The sequence below is a fragment of the Ostrea edulis genome, chromosome 2 (genome assembly GCF_947568905.1).
Source record: "Ostrea edulis chromosome 2, xbOstEdul1.1, whole genome shotgun sequence".
In the NCBI taxonomy this organism is placed as follows: domain Eukaryota; kingdom Metazoa; phylum Mollusca; class Bivalvia; order Ostreida; family Ostreidae; genus Ostrea; species Ostrea edulis.
Genome location: NC_079165.1, coordinates 72,169,978 through 72,188,484, shown reverse-complemented (window position 1 = coordinate 72,188,484; position 18,507 = coordinate 72,169,978). Strand labels below are relative to the sequence as shown.

Here is an 18,507-nt window from a genome sequence, read left to right as displayed (position 1 = left end):
ATCTGCGAATGAATACAAAGAGAACACACACTGATGTGTTGGGTGAAGAGTATTATGTAAAAAGATATATTTATTGTAAAGGAGATTTAAGTGAAGCATGCATCTCAAAGAATATGTCCCATTAAATGAGTAGTAGTGGGGATTATTTTGAATTCTTACTAGAGATCGACATGCTGTTTCTCTTTAATCGACAGACGCTTTCATTTTCTTGTTTTGTAAACCTTTTTAAAAAATTCTTTTAATCAGTTTGTGTTGAAGAGGTTAGATCATGTCGTATGATGTCATGCGCTTATGAGTAACATTCTTACAACCAATATACAACATGTACATTTTCGCAAAATAAAACTTCGAGAAATATCGTTTCACTTAGAGATAAATATCGTTTCAATCCAGTTTATCTCGGAAATGGTTGTCGGTGAGCTATGGCGCTGATTGGGATGTGATCTGTATTGATTTGACGTTTATCATTTCTACTGAATCTTAATTAATGATTTCTGGGGCCGTGTATGCTCAGCTTTCTAACCCGGGGTATGATTTATCAGAGATTTTCCACGGAGTCCAGGTGTGAGAGATCACTGCGCGTCGTAAAGAAGGATTGTCTTTGTAAAAGGTTATCACTCGAAATATATTTCATTCAACAAGCAAATGTGTATGTCCCAACCAGCTTTTCCTTCGCTAAATAAACGTTTATGAAAATGGTCGTACCTCACGTAAAAGTTGTTCAAAAAAAATAGAAATTATCTGTCGTTGATTGCATATGAATATCTCATATCATAACAATATAACAAATTTTCTGAACTATTAATTTTAGCAAGTTGGTCAACCGTGGTGAAAATATATTTGATCTACAGTTGTTCATTTGGAAGCTACAGAGCAAGTTTCAAATACATGTAAAAAAAAAAAAACCAAAAAAAACCCCCACAAAACAACCCCCCCAACCCCCCACCCCCCCCAAAAAAACAACCAAAAAACCAGTGCTGAAAATGAAGTGGGACAGTTATATACAGCAGGATAGACGGATTAGAAACTTATAGACACCCCCCCCCCCTCACCGGGTTAGGAGACTAAAATATTTCTAAATTCAAAATATCATTTCAAAATGAAATAGGCAACATGCCCCCGGGATCATACAGAAACTAAACAAATGTTTAATGATTCTAGGGTATGGTCTCCGGGTTTTAACTTGTAATTCTAGAATATCGATATTTGAAATTCTTTTTTAAAAGAGTTTTTCAAATCAAATGGTATCGTCCAACTGTTAAACGTATATAATTGATTTATAATATTTCCCCATTGAGATGTGAACGCTTCTTTATCTTGTTTTGCGACGCTAATAGAATCGTTTGATGTATTGATGATTACATTAAGCAACTAACATATTGAACACTATCAATAGATAGATTGAATTTTCATAACTTAAAATGAAATGTTCAAATCGATTTGTATGTACTAAGTCATATTAAATTTTATTAAACAGTCGTAAAACTGATAATTAAAAGTCACCGATTCACATCAAAGGCACACATAATACGACGCTCTAAATTTTCCTTCTGCGAAATCAATGTCTTTTTTTTTTTTTTGGTATCAGAAATGTAAACCAAAATCGCAAGTAAACCAAAGATAAAATCTTGTAATATCATACGGGTTCGAGTTGACTTTTATATTCGATTTTCCATTTCCTTAATTATATTGCATTGACAAGACGGCGACTTTTGTGTCTGCTATTTTGCAAATAGGATATTAAACCATCAATTTTTTGTGTGGAAAATTTCAGTTGTAAAGCCAATTGTTCTTTCTTTTTTATGTCTCGTGTAAGCCCGGGATATTTCTGCGAGGACAAAAATCTTTTGAGGTGCAAATAATTTCCTGGAAGCAATATTCATAAAGAAACATACTGGCAGTTCTAAATATAAGATAAACCCTAATTTTTTCTTCATTAAGCCATATGAAATAAAACCTTTTACTTGATTGACTCGAATAAACAAAATAGCCGACCAAATGTCTCAAGCGTCCGATCTGCACCTGTAATGCAGCATTATCGTCTGCTGTGCGCCGGACGCAAACACTGTCCAATTGTACTTTAAATATCAGGAAAATCAAATCAAATTAATTAGAAATCTACTGACCATAAATCTCAATTTAATTTGTCCAGCATGTACCAAATGCTCCTAACGCTTGACCAGAACGGAGAAAAATTTTGTATGCAGATTGACTAATTGGATCTAATTGATATTTACAGTCGGGTTGGTCTTTAGGTGCCCAAAGAGCCCGTGGTTACGGGTGGATGTATATGGTCAAGTCAATATGTTCACAACCCGCTGACCTACACAATGTTGCAGGTAGAATTCGTGCTGCGACAAATATTGACCACAGCTGAAGATTTGAAGAAGCTTGTTCCAGACAAAACCCTCAAACAGATAGAGACACGGAGCCACGTGTAATGAAATGAGATTTGGGTCTCCTTTTAGTAGGAACTCTTCACATCAAAGAGGTAAAAAAAAAACACAAAAAAAAACACTAAGAGGCCCAGCGGCCTTATCGGTCATCTACGTATTCGTTTTTAGGAGAGGAACTTGTATGTTGTTAAAATTTGTTCGGTTTGATAAAAAAAAAATTATGATCAAAACAAGTATGAGTTAAACGAATAACTAGTCCTAAGGGCTACGAAATTTAGAAAAAAATTCCTGTTCTAGATATCTAAGCTAAATTCTAAGATTCAGCAAAAGTAAAAAAAAAAATAAATGAATAAAATAATTCTAAGGTTTAGCAAAAGTATAAAACAAGATGTGTTCTTAAAATTTAAATGCCCCCGAAAGTGCGTATACTGATGAAAGGCGATGCATGGATATGTAACGTTAACACAATATGATTAATTTGGACCCGTCATCGAGTCAAAACTTAAGGGTTGCGAAATTCACAATTTTGGTACATCCTTTTCTGCTTTTCCTAAATATACATTTAGTTTTTATACTGCATCAGCAAATTTAAAGAAATCTTTCAAATGATAAAGACAATAATCGCTATGATAATTCGACTCCACCGTGGAACCAAATCTTTACCCACTAGGATCATGAAATTTACAATTTTGGTAAAGGACTACCTATTCCTTCTATATCTATTTATTTTCAATTTAGTATCAATAGCATTAAAGAAGATGTTTTTAAAAAAACGTTTTACACATATACACTATATATATCAAGTTTGGTCCCGCCCTGGAGTCAGAACCCCTACTCCGTGGATCGGGGAATTTACAGTGTTGGTAGAGGTCTTCCTGCTCTACATCACTATGCATTTAGTTTTTCTTAGAGATATGCAGTTGTGGAGATGTTTAAAAATTTGTAAATTTTTCGCAGATGTTGACCCTCCCCTAAGGCCCCTGTGGTGCAGGAGTCCTGAAATTCACTATTTATATCCCACTTGTCCCAAAGATGCTTCACAAAAAAATTTGAAAAGAATTGGAATGATAGTTATCATGAAGGAGTTAAAATATTCAGTTGTTAACACATTTAATCACTGACCATTTTGCTCCCACCCTGATACCAAAAAACCCAACCAATGGAATCATAAAATCTATAATTTTGGTAAGGGACTATCTGTTCATTCTAAATATCCATTTTGTTTCAATTAAGTATGAATAGCATTAAATAAGATGATTTTTAAAAAATGTTCCACACATAAATATTATATACCATGATTGGCCTCGCCCTGGAGTCAGAACCTCTACCCCAGTTACCAAGAAATCTATCATTGTGGTAAATGTTTTTCTTACAGATATGCGGTAGTAGAGAATACAATTTTTGGTAGATTTTGCCACGCCCCTACGGCCCCAGGGGTACAGGATTTCTGAAATTTTCAATTTATGTTCCCCTTGTCCCAAAGATGCTCCATACCAAATTTGAAAATAATTGCAATTGGTCACTTGAGTAAACTCAGGTGACCTTAAAACTCCACATAGCCAAGAGAATACACATACATGTACTTCTAGACGAACGTTTCTGTTAGCTGAACAATGGGGAATCTGCTGGGGAGGTTTGGTCCTATCAAACGATTCCAATTACCTGTAGATGTATAAACATGCATAAAATTGTCGAAACGTAAAAATGCTGAATGTCGTTCAGCAAGGGACTCGAACTGTTTGCACGACGAATACATTCAATATATACATGTACAGTACACCCATCTGGTTTTCCGTTTTAGAAATAAGTATAGCTAGGTCTTCGTTGATTTCGTTGTGGACGTGGATCGAAGAAAACGTCTCACAAAATAGGACTGTTTTCATTATATAAGTCTCAGATCTATCATTTTTTTTTTGACACACAGGTAAGCAGGCAGAAGGACACCAATGGTAAACCGTCTGTAACATCATCCGCCCAGCGTTCTAGAAAATAAATTAAAAGATAATAAACAGGTGCCAGTAAATCTCTAACACAACAGAATAGAAGTTTTATTTAGTCCAGGTCTCGGGTTTGGTGAACTAATTAGACATGAACGGCACAAAGGCCAAGAAAACAAGTCTTTTAATCCCCCGACCGATGGACAATGTTGTTTTAGCCCTGGTCAGAGAAGGACGTGCGTTTTATATCTAACAATGACTATGCTATTTCATATATAAAAATGGGTATATAGTATACCTTTCATTAGGTTTCGTGTTTTGTTTAGCTGAAAGGGATGGTTCTAAACAATGTTGCAATTCATACCAATAATGGAAATAAATCGTGTTTCCAGCTCATAGATCCGACTCATGAAAAATCTTGATAAATCATTTCATATAAAATATAGCATGATTGCCTAGGACACGGATTTTGATATAGAATGGTAGTTTAATCATTCCCTTGTAAACGGATTGCAAGCCTGCTCACAACAAATATTAAGAAGGGGATGAAATGAAATTGTCATGTTTTAATTTATATCAGTTTCGCAATGACTCTGTCTATTATATTTTTGTCTTTCCAAGATTCCTTTAGCGGTTAATGTGTCTACCCTTAACAACAAGAAGAAAAGGGGGGCTTAAAGCCTGTTGGAGAGACAATCCCGTGAAGGACTCCAGAATCCATTACAGTCCGCGCTTTTCTCACTCAGAGCCAAACGTTGGCGCAGTGACCTTCATAATTATATTGACTGAAATTTTAATGGGCATTTTGGACAATTTTGCGCGTCCGACTTTTGTTAAAACACTAGATTTATGAGTTCACCTCTCCACCTACAACGAATTATCGCCCGGACCAAGATCTGATCGAAAAAAGGGGGTTTCACTAAATCTCGTGAGGGGACGAGAGGTCGCCAGGGCTACGTGAATTGAGGGATCTGTCCGCAATTTAATGTGAAAATGTAGACAGGTGACAGATTTGTCAACTGTCCGAAATTGTCAATTTTCCGGAAACTTTACACCAAAATAATGCTCTGACTTTAAAAGAGCTTATTTTATCAGGTGGACCATTAAGAAGACCCCAGTATTAGTATTCATGAACATTTCAAGAAAAGGAGGCGGCGGGTGATAAATTAGTTTATTTTGCAAAAATTAGAGCCAAAAGGACGACTTCCAGCTATCATCTTTTGCCAGTAATTACCAATAATTGATTTGTCCGAAAAAGTAGCTGCACTTTAGAATTACCATTATCAGAGAAAGCCAGATGCTCTGTACATACAAGAATGTGTAAGGCATACAAATACCTTCAATATTTAGAAGAAAATTACATTAGGTAGTAAAAGATAGAGGAATTTTAAAGTGAAAATTTAGATCTAAGTAAATTTGTCTAAATAATAAAGATTTAAATCAACTTTAAGTTGCTTATGTAAGTATATAATGACGGAGAAACAAAGATGACCCTATGTCACATGACTTGCAGTTTCGCCCCGAGGATGAACCTCGTCACGATAAACCTCACTTTAGATTCCAATCGGTAATGCACCAGTAGATAATTGCGGACAATTTGTGTTTGGCAACAGCCATTTGCTTGACGAACGATATATCCAAGACTTTGTAGAGAAAATCATTTTAATATAAAATGTCAAAGACATTATTGATAATTTCTTGATCCAATCGATAACGTAGAAATGAATTTGTTGGTTCAAAGCAACTACAGTGATCGAGTTTCAAACAGAGGGAATCTGTTTTACTTACGAAAGAAAAACCCACACCTGCTATGATTTAAAAAAAAAAGAGAAGAAAAATGTAATTTCAGGCAAAGAACATTTCTGTGCTATTCAGATTATTTGTGTATAAGAAATTCGACTCTCGTTTTTCAATGAGAGGCTAATTTGAAACATTTATACTGTATATTTAAAAAAAAAAAAGAAGAAGAGAGAAGACATAAAGATGATATAAGAAACATATTTTAATGTTTTAGGCTGTTTTGAATGTAATTTTTTTTCACCGATTCATACTTTGCATAAATATAACAAAACGTGTAGTACCACACCGACAGTAGGTAACATGGTAGCGCGGCAGCAGCCTATTCTATGGTAGTATACTAAAATCCTAAAGATGAAGTGAAACTGGGATACCTAAAAATATCACGCCAAATCAGGATTAAATTGTTTAAAGTGAAGCCTGGTATAAATGCACCTTAATGACTTTGTTGATGTCGAATTGTTTTGTAGATAACCCATGTGTTTGTAATAGAGAAGTTTGGAGAACATTTTAAGAAATATAATGAAAAGTCAACAGCGTATTTAGAGCATTCGTTAAGACCATGTAAACCCCCTTTTAATATCAATGTTTATAGTTCGCCCTTACATTTTCCTATTCTTTAGTTAGTTTGTTTATATGGAAAAGTCGCCAAATTATCCTGAAAAGCGCTAATAGTGCCCCAACAAATAACACGAATTCTAGTCAACTCAAGACTGTCCAGGTTTTGAATTTGACAATTCAAGATAACGGATAAGTGCTACCTAATTCTCATTTCATGTAGAGCGGGGACATTTGAAGGTAAAAATGCTTGCGTTACGATGTTGTGCTTTGATGACTCCATTAAATTTTTCTGAACAATCACAAGAGCGAACTTTTAAAAGGTTTCTTATTAGGTCTCTTTAATTAAGAAAACAAACAGAAGAGATAGTAGACATCCTTTTGTCATGTAGTGAAATTTCTTTACCACAGAGCAATTGAGTCTTGAAGTAATGGAAAGTGTGAAGCGTAATTTCCGTTATGCAACAGTTTGTCTGAATAGATCCAGAATCCTACAGAATTTTCAGTTCTATTAAATAACCATTGCCCATCAGAAAATGACGCTGTCTTTATTTATTCAACACCTGTATGAATTTATTTAATTTCGACGGAAGTGGAGAAAGGTGATGAAAATGTCGACAGAAGTGAGAAAGATTAAACCTCGGTAATTCCGACTTGCCACTTTTATTGGTAGACTTAAAGGCTTTGTCTGAAAAATAAAATACATAAAACTTTAGGCAAAATCGAAAATCGTTTCCCCACACATTATTATGTAGATGGGCCATGCTTTGGGGAAAACAGCGATACACCTGCTCCAAGGAAAAAGACTCTGGTACGAAACTCGTCTCCGCTCTATTATTTCGATGACATCATGACAAATGCATTTTTTCTTTTACATTTCAGTTACCCCATTCTCATAAACAAAAGAAAAGAAGCGAATTCTTTTCTATATTCTTTTCTTAAAGGAAAACCAGCTAAACCCATTGCATGCCAAAACGCATCTTTCACTAGGGTGTAGAATTTGTCAATGACAACCGTTTGAATTGGGTATGTCGCATAATGACTATCCCACACCGCTTGATTTATACCTTCTTATACTTTGGGGAGGGAGGGAGGTCTGATTGATGTATTCATCGGGGTGTTTTGAAACAAAATACACAAATCCGCCTCAAAAGATTTGAATAATTCGATGAGACAATTTGTCATAAAAATGCTAATGTGATTAAATCCGGGTATAAAGAATATCCCTCACCGTGGGTTATGATGCCAAAAATAAAACACCACAGCTGGTTATATCTCAGGAAATCTTTTTGAAATTTTCATTTCAATCATGACTGATATCTCAAAATGCCAGTAGTAATTTCGCTATTGATATCAGGATAATTGAAAATTATAAAAAAGAAAACTGTAGATATAAACTTTCTATGCGACAAATTGTTACTGTAGTCTCCTGTAATATCTAGAAATGGAATCGTAATGCGATAGGTCTATACCAGATCTTCTTTGTCCGATTCCTGACTTGTCTATGTGTTAACGAGAGTAATTAGCAGATAGGATCACAGAACACAGACATCAAGGACCTGCTCCATACGTGAATAATTTGTTAGAAGTACAGGTCAACATGAGCTATAGACTACAGAACACAGCATAATAGATTCAAGTTTCTGGGAGATAGAGATATGCTTGTTGTAAAAAAAAAATAAGATGACCCTTGTCAAATTACTTTGTGGCGACTGATGGGTTTTTGTGAAGAAATTTGGTTTCAATTCAATGGGTTTTTTTTGGGACTGTATTGTTTAAAGTCCGGCGCCAGTATTTCGGATGAAAATTGAATAAAGTGAAATTCTAATAATAAGATGAAAGTTATGATTTTAAAAGGATGAAACTAAACACAAAATGTTGGTGTTCGGTTTCCGGAAAGTAATAATGAAATAAATATCAATAAAATTTCCTTTGTCGATGCATAATTACTTTCACTTTTTATCTCTTGCTATACACTTTTGGTACAAGCAATAAATCCCTGTGTCCTCTATATTTTTTTCATTCAGTTTTATCAAAACCCGGAATAATCTTTTCACTCAATATTGATTTTAGTATAGCCTAGATAATGAGATTACAACTTTGTTAACGTTTTAGACGATATTTAATTTTTAATAGGAGACTTCACCCTTTCTGTACATTGTAACGGATGTGATCTCATTATAAAGTTGGATTGAAAAGATTCACAAACCGAGAAATCAAAAATTCTATAAATCCAAGTTTCCCGCGGTGTAGTTTGTAACGAGGACAGCCACTAGACCAATTCACCTGACGGATTTCCCAAACACCTCAATTTATTATCAACATTATACGGGAGAATTCATGAGAAATGCTACCGTAGTTTACACAAAACGGTAGACCCTTATGATCATATGCTAAAGTAAAGTACCAGATCCCACGTTTTTTGTATATCAATTGCAGATTTATTATCATTTTTACTCCATTATGATCATGAGAAACCAAATATATTCGGCATTGTTTTTTTAAACGCCGTCTGTGTTTAGAATCATTGCCTTTGATGACGAGGGCGAGTATTTTACAGATGTATGATTCTTTTTCCTCCTATATACAGGTAGTATCAGACACATTTTTCTCTACAATATTTTTTTTAAGTATTTCAAAATGTTTGCCTTTGATTAACTATTTGTTTTGAATACACTATTTACGAATTTAAAATTATATATATATATATATATATATATATATATATATATATATATATATATAATTCAATAAAAAAAGCAGGAAAATATACAGTTCCAAAATATTAAATATATTTTGGAACTGTATATTTTCCTGCTTTTTTTTTATTGAATTATTTTGACTGTGTGATATCAACTCTTTCTATTTGGATTATATATATATATATATATATATATATATATATATATATGAAACCATTTTTCACATGAAAGTTTGGTTATTTCGAAGTAATGATGATTTAAAAACGGAATATACATCACTATGAAACGCAATCTGACTAAAGTACAGACCTATATTATTATATATTATAGGTCTTTACTTTAGTCAGATTGTATGAAACGTCAATGTCCCGGTATCATAATGCAACATCCAAGCTTTGTGATGTTCCGTAACTATGGGGATATATCAAAGATACTGTTGCTAGACATTATTCATATATGTTTTAATTATCCGTAATTTCAATGTCTGCATCCCAGATTGTTGCATATGTTCACGTGATTTCTATTAAACATCTTGGTCTTTTTTATGGAGTAATAAATTTTGGTTTACATGCATGGTGACCTTCAGCCAGATTAGGTAATTAATACCAAGACTGACCACATTACATTCGTATGAAAACAAAGCGGATATATAATTACTGTATAAGAATATTGCCTCCATATTCTCCATAAATGTGTTGCAAAGCAGTTTTATTCCTTAGACACTATCTCAACGAGTTAAGGTTGTTGAATTAATAAATTGCGTATGAGAAACCTTTATCATAAAAAGATGATTGACGCTCGGGATTATATCATATCATTTATTAATTGATATATCTTATTTAAATATCATTTCATACAAAGATTTACAATGAAAATCATGTCAAAATATACATATTGAACACATTAATTAAATATTCAAATATTCATGTAGCACCTTACATTTTAATGAGTTTGGCACGTGAGGAATACGTTGGGACTGCGTTTCTCGTTTTGCAAAAATACATATGCATATGATTATGAACTCTGAATTTGCCAATGAAACAATCATTTCTACACAATACATTGTCCTCGATGCAAACTTGAATTAAATCCATCAAAAATGTCCTCCTGATCTAAGACATAACTCCCGGAAGTTGTCGTACTGTCGTCATGACCACAGTAACTTCCGGCATCTGAATATAAACTCTCTTGTCTTTGAAAAACTCCCAACATATTACGCGGAGATGAAGTTGTCTTATTATCAGAATATGTCACTTTCTGCTGTGTGTTGTCTTTTGCACCAAATGAGTTTCCTTGCAGTTTCAAACTGGGTCTGTTGAAGGAATTAAACGTCATTTCTTTTCTGGGTGTATTGCTCTTTGCGTTTTCTACAAAAATGAAACCAAATTGAAATTTTAAACGAAGATTAAATACCAATCATCTCTTGAAGAAAAGGAGCACTGAGGTCACATATTTTATTTGTTTAAACAATATTCACGGGAGAGGGAGATAGTGTCAAGAAGATTGTTATGCCATTTTTATTTACAATATATAATTGAATTTACGTGTTTAAACTTATCTGTGAAACACCAAATGTTATAGAGGAGAAGCCAACGACCAAACGTTATCAACGTACTGACTACATTTCTCTTAAGCAACGAAACGTAAGAAATCACTGAACTGTTGGTCCATATAACATGATAAATATGATAAACAAGTTGAAAGATCATTACCTTGCAGACAACCACATCAGATGACGTAATATGTACCATGTGACTAATGCTAGGCGTGTAATGCACATTGATATAACACAATCTCTTGATTAGCTAACATTCCCTGCAGTGTTATTTGTGGGCTTGAGAACTATTGCTTGACATTTCACATGTAAAAATAAATGAGATGCAGTCCTCTTACCAAAATCTACGGAACTAGAATGAGACAGCAGAATACTGTTGTTAAGGTCATCTTCACTTCCGCCTCGACCGCTGTCACTTGGAGTGATCTCCCCTGAATGATCACTCGTACTGTCCCCTTCTTTTCTCATCTATGAAAATGGACAATTATTGTTTTTTAAAAATCGGTTAGCATATGTCAGATGATGAGTTACACCAATTTGAAAGAATACAGTAAATGTAAATTTCCAGCAAAAATGATTATATGTATGTTGACTTTTATTATTGGATATATTTACTGTATCAAATGCTGAATTCTTTTTACAAACTTTATATAAATATACTTTATATATATATACTTACCAATTGTGACCCTTGTCTGAAAGAGTTATTGGCCCTCAGTGCATGTTGAAGAGTAAAGGAGCTTATCTGATGATGAATTTTGTCATCTTGTCCAAGACTGGCGGTAATTCCTTTGGTAGAAATCTAAATAAGAAAACAACATATCAGATACAAGTCAGTAATGTGAATATTGATGAGTTTTGAATTGTTATAAACATGTCGGGTAGAGTGGGATAATCCGCTTATCTCTTCTAGATTTACTCATGTTCAAAATGTTTGGGAAGGGAATATAGATTGGTAATGAAATATTAACCCGATTGTCGGAGTGAAAATTGTCGCTGACACTTCCATTAAGCTATCATAAACGACAGATAAATAGCTAATTTTTTAAGATAAGGGTCATTAATTGACATGTTTTCATCACAAGTCGATAAACTGAAGGCTCAATTTTATCAAGATTTTAAAACGGCTTAGAAATCAATTTTTCCTTCTGTTTTGATTCTTATATAGTGTGGACGATAGACATTCTAAAATCGTTCCGACTTCGGTGAAAGAGATATTTTTTTTTTAATCTTTTCAATCTTATGTCAAACAGATGTTAAAACATTTTAAACATTCAATTTAAAACATTAAATGTGTCAAACTTTAAAGAACAACATAAAAAGAAACTGTTAAACCCCAAAACTGATTGACATATGAAAATGCTTGTTAGGATCCTTAAACATAATGCACCGACATATATTTTATGACAATATTGATAGAGCGGCCATTAACAATTGTATTTTTAATCTCACAGCCTTCGACACTATGAGAATAGACTCATCGAAAGATTTGGTTGTATTTTTGAAATAATGATGATGGAATGATTTAAATCCTGCTTACTTCACAGGGACAAAGTAAAAATATTTTGATTTGCTTAAGGAAAACGACCTAGTCAGTAAATGACTCACATCTCAGCTGAAGAAATTGAGGTAGAGAGACGGAGTTTTCTTTTTCCAATTCAATTAGTAATTGACTAGTGTTGTGGACACGGGGGTTAGACATGTCGTCAGTGAAAACTCCCACGGGCTATTGGTACCCGGTATTGCTGGAGAAATTTGATCCGTGCGGATCACAAAATCGAGGTACTGACACCTGTATGTAGCGTGGCAGATGACATTTCTTTCAAAACAAATGAGGTTCAGTCCCAAGTTCGTTAAAGCCCCTGCACAGTAATTATAAACCGCGGTAATTATTGTAAGACTAGTTTTTGCTCCAAACCATTTCCTGGCTCTTTGTGATTTACTATTTCTAATTTGTGTAGCAACATGAAATATAAACATAAAGTTGTGACGATTTTTTCACTGAACCCAAGTTGTCATGTTCATTTTCGGACCACAGTTTACCGTGGGGTGCACAAAAAGTGTTATTAGTGGTGAAGTCGACTACCCCTGGGGACACGGATGCATTACGCATGCCGAGCGCCAAATTACTGTCCTTATCTTGGTGAACTGACATAGGGATGGACACTGCTAGCAGATTTTATTTCATTGAAGTATTTTAATGGCTTTCCATGTCAAAATTCCCACAACTGACCTGTCCTCTAACGTTCTTCTCCGCTGACATTCAGACGTTCGTATTTACGTGTCGTATGGTCGATTGACTGTGTATATTTTCATTCATTTAAAACATATCACAGAAACATATCTAGATCAGATATCTTGATATTAAACTACGGTATTGTATGTACACTTTAATTTGATATAATCATTAGTTTTATAGAATGAATTCAAAATTTGTGTGATGGAAAAAAGATTAATAACTGTTAAATAAAGTTTTTATGGTTGTTATAAGGTTCATTCTTTGATCTAATTTTGTTTCACGAGATGCTAAAAGTTTCTTTTCAAACTTCAAATCCTTGTAATTTCCTATCTAATGGTCCGTAAAAATATTTTCGTAGTGATGCAGCTTGGGATCTTTGTAAGCAAGGCTTTTATACTTGAGGAACAGTTCACTTCAAATTGAATGTTTTTGAACTGCGTGAATTTTATCTGTTTTATTCTAAATAGAGAGGGGTGATTACAAACTAATGGGGTGCGACACATTACCTGTGAATTCGCCATGGTATTGGGAAGAGCAGGGTACAGTTGATGTTCACGATTCTCTTTATCCAACATCCCACTGCAGTGCAGAGAATCTAGAGTATTTCCGTGGAACCGCTGGGCCGATATTCCACAATATGGTTCTGACTTTTGTTGTTCGTGATACTTTTGACGCAATCGATCAGCTCTTTTAATCAAACAAATTGTCAAGATGATGACCACTGCTATCACTAAGGTAACGCACGAAATGGCGATGGCGATGAGAAAGTATTTGTGATCATCTGGCGCAGAAACTTCATCTAATATCGGTTGAGTGGTAACAATTATTGTCATGGCCCTCTCGGAAGTCCTTGGAGGTGTTCCTTTGTCTTGGGCAATAATGGAAAGTTTATATTTTCCAACTTCAGCATTTGTCAATTGTCTCATGAGAATGAGTCTTCCAGACAAGCTGTTTAATTGAAAGAGATGGGAGTAGTTTCTCTCCCTCGTGACGTAGGTCACAGTTGCGTTGAGTCCCTCATCAATGTCCCTCGTGTCGAGGTGGGCGATGACGGTATGGGGTAGAGTCTGGTATGAAATGATGACAGTGCTGTTGTTATCGCTGGGAAACACGAAGATAGGGTCATTGTCGTTCATGTCCAAAACATCAATGGTGATCTTAACAGACGATTGTTGGGGAGGGATGCCTGAATCAGTGGCTACGACCGAAAATTGGTACTTGGCAATGGTTTCTCTGTCCAAGACTTCTGATGTTCTTATTGTTCCATTAGGCAAGATCTCAAATGGTATTCCACCATTGTACTGTGGTAAAAGCGAAAATGTAACTTTTTTGTTTTCATCTTTGTCTGTTGCAACTAGTAATCCAACGGATGTGTATTTTGGCGCGTTTTCTTGAATAGCAAATAGGAAACTTTCGTTTTGAAACTCTGGTTTATTGTCGTTGATATCTGTGATTTTGATTACAACACTGGCTGTGCCTGTCCTTGAAGGGGAACCACCATCCACTGCAAGAACCTCAAGCTTGATCAAAGATGTCTCTTCGCGATCAAGTCTGAACTGTGCAGAAATAAGTCCAGTTTTGGAGTCAATTGAGAAGTTGTATCCTGATGGTTCAAGTTTGTATGTGATCTGTGCATTTCTTCCAATGTCTTTATCTGAGGCAGAAACTCTGATCAGACTAGCTCCAATGTTGTTATCTTCCTGGGTTTGCACCACATATCCAAGTTTTGTGAACACAGGGTCATTATCATTTTCATCAAGAATGGTCACTTTTAATGTCGATGAAGCATTCAGGGGTGGGGTACCTTCGTCTTGGCACTTTACGACGATGGTATATTCTGATTGCACTTCTCTATCTAATGCTTGAGACACCACAACTTTGTACTCTAAAACATTGAATTTTTGAAGTTGGAAATTTTCACTCCGAATCGAACAATTAATTTTTCCATTGTAACCCGTATCCGGATCATCTACAGTGACATGAGCTATGGGGGCATTAAGTGAAGCACTTTCCAATACCTGAGCTTTGTCGGTATTTGACAGCAAATCCACCTTTATACGTGGTGGGTTGTTATGAGTATCTCGTACATTAACGGTAACTTGGGTTTGGGAGATTAGAGGCTGCTTGGCACGATCACTAGCTTCCACAATAATTCTATATTGTTTTCCAGGCTCAAAAATTAAAGATTCCTTCACTTGCAAAGCTCCACTTGTCGGAACAATTTGAAACAGCTTCAGAATCTTCTCGTCCTGTCGAGGGCTTAAGCTGTAAATGACGTCACCATTTGGACCTTCGTCATCGTCACGTGCTGTAAGGGTTAGAATAGTGGTGTTGACAGCTACATCTTCATCCACAGTCACGTTGAACTGTGTCTTGGAAAACACGGGTTGGTGGTCGTTAATGTCCAGAACGTTCACGAAAACAACCAGAGTTCCCACATTGGCAGGCAAACCGCCATCCTCAGCTACAACCTGTTAAAAACAAATTGTATACCATTATCGATGTTGGCACCTTGTTGCCAAAAGTGATGAACAGTAGGAAGTGTAAATCACATGCCTAACAATGTACATACAATTTACCATATATAGTCGGAATTCTGAGTAAACTGTGATAAATTCGGAATTTTGAGATTACTGAATTACTGTACATTTAATAAATCATGCTTGTAAAATCCCGATACATACACATCCTAGTCGATAGAATGCCGATAAATGAATAGATACAACACACTTCAGCTACAGAAGTTAATTAAGTATTAAGAATTATCTAATTTACCTGAAACTTGTAAGTTTTTTGACGTTCTCGATCTAGGGTTTCCTTAAGAATAAGACGAACAAGGGAACTTCCATCAACGTTTTTCTGGTACTGGACGGAAAAGGGTGCTGTCTCTGGGACAAGCCTGTATAAATGTACTGAATAATCTCCACTATCTCTGTCTACGGCTCCTTCAATGGGAAACGATGTCCCTATGAGGGACCCCTCGGACACATTCAAAGTCTGAGAACCTTTAGGAAACGTGGGGGAATTGTCGTTGATATCCAAAATTTTAATTTTCAGTTCAACTTTTTGATAAAAGCTTCCGGAATTTCGACAAATCACATCCAAATTAAGAAGACATTCTGCAACAAATTTGCACTCTGGAAGGGATTCCCTGTCGATTCTCATTCCAACAGATAGAAATCCCGTTTTCTCTTCCAATTGAAATAAAGATGTAAGCGGGTTGGATTGAGATAAAAAGATGTATTCCATCGTGAGATCATCGGAAGTGAGATTGGCGTCCGTGGCAATGTTTCCGATCACCGCTCCCAGGGCCGATTCCTCGGACACACTGTAGTGTATCATCTGTCCACATATCACAGGTAAACAAATAATTATAGTTCCTAAATACTTCATAAAAGCCATGTTCATTTCCCCGCTGCTTTACGGCCTCCTCATGTGTTGGATTTATTTAAGATCTGTAACACACACAAAAAATCGTCACATCAATACTGTGTTTTGCTTCTTGGTTGTGCGATTCCTGAAATTCTTAATCATAATAATTGATTTTTACTTACTATTATCTATCGAATAGTATGTGACAAGCTGATTAGTCATTTTGTCGTAAATATCACTACCATCCATCACTATTATGCTCTCTCTTCTATAGCATTTCACCTGGGTAATGTGCTTTATTTACACCTGGGAAATATGCGTAAATAGCTCCGCCCAACAAAATTGGGTCCACCAATCAGCGATATCGACACAACTATGTATTGGCATAATCTTCATGAGATATTTCTTTCGAGTACATTAGAAATAAGTATAAAGAGGTTATTTTTATTGCATGTTTCTTAGGTGAAAGATTGATTGATCTAGTTATAAACAAAGAGCACAATTTCGTGTGAATTGAAAAAAAAAATCCATTTCAAGAATAATTAAACGAATATTTTGTAGGGGAAGAAATGGTATATCTTAGCAAGTAGCGAAATTAATGATAACTGACATCTTCTTGTTGCAGGTTTTCTTTGATAGATATGAGATCCAAGCAAGATGACAGCTTCACATTAAATCATGATGGACAATGATGAAAATAATCAAGGTCAGACAGTTCATACCACAGGGGCCTTTTGTGGTCACTAATTATGAACTGCCCCTTACACCCTTGATGACATGACACGGAAACGATGAATTAAGGTCTCTATCACACTGAAAAAAATACAAACCTCTGTATAACCCGCAAACCAAAGAAAGAACCCACATTTCATTTATTTTAACCAAACATAGTACTTTTTTTTCATTTTTGATGTGATTTAGTGCCTATTATCTTTTTCTCAAAGTCAGGTGTGGCTGTTACATAACTGTTGGACGCTGAGATAGACGAAATTTTATCGGATTAATTCCGTAAATAAACAGTCCTCTGATATCACATTATTTACTGGTCTTTTCAATAGCAATTTTCCATTGTGAGGGTGGGATCATTCCGTTTCAATTAAAGTTTTAAATCAACCTAAAGTAATAAAACTAGCGTTCGATTTTCCGATTAAGATGGCAGACGTTTCCTTGATAAGGTAAAAGGCTGCCTATCTAAATACCTTGCTCAGTAATACAGAGATGAATAGCAGCGAAATTCATTTTCTTAAAATAAATATTTTGTTGTATTACAGAATCAACCTAGAATTTATCAACATAATTCCATTTAATTCCGGTTTATAGCTTGACCCCTTTGTTCATAATATCAGTTGAGAGGGTAAATTTAGAAAGTTAACCGCCAATAGCGCAAAATCTGAATCATCAAAGAAAACACCCGACTCTTCTTGTAATGGAAGTTATTAATCTAATTTGCTTAAGTCCGATGAATACTCTTACAGTTACTGACCTATATTCAGATCACTACGACATGATGGGAGATTTTTTTCTTTACAATTTGGCTTATACATAACATATACTGCCATAAATCATAAAATGATAATCAATAATGGACGGGTGCACATTGCCATTGATATAAGAATGGGACCCACAAAAAAATATGAAGAATTCTTTTGCTGTATGAATATCGACTAGTTCTACAGTTACTTACATTTTCTCACTTGGCTTAGACATGTCATAGACAATCGGAAGTGATGTTTCAGAAATTCAAGCAATGAATTAAGTCTGTTCAGTATATTGAAATCATATAAATAAACACGACTTTAAGAGTTTTTCAATTTCCATGAAAGAAAATCTTAATTTAAAAACCCAATTCAAAATATTTTCAAAACATCACTCTTGGGTTCTAAAATTCTATTTTTCTAAATTAGATGATTAAAAATTGAATTAAACGAATGTTATATACAATAAAGGTAAA

At 34.9% G+C, this 18,507-nt stretch overlaps 1 protein-coding gene across 1 annotated transcript; it reads right to left on the bottom strand.

The window, feature by feature from the left end:
* Window positions 1–10,195: 10,195 nt before the first annotated feature.
* LOC125678655 (protocadherin-9-like) lies at window positions 10,196–16,826 on the bottom strand. The gene is made up of 5 exons (XM_056157168.1): window positions 15,960–16,826; window positions 13,691–15,655; window positions 11,625–11,747; window positions 11,284–11,413; window positions 10,196–10,757 (listed from the first exon to the last, which is right to left on the bottom strand). Exons 1-5 carry the CDS (start codon window positions 16,590–16,592, stop codon window positions 10,441–10,443), a joined length of 3,168 nt encoding a protein of 1,055 aa, XP_056013143.1. The 5' UTR covers window positions 16,593–16,826; the 3' UTR covers window positions 10,196–10,440.
* Between the last annotated feature and the right edge of the window lie 1,681 nt (window positions 16,827–18,507).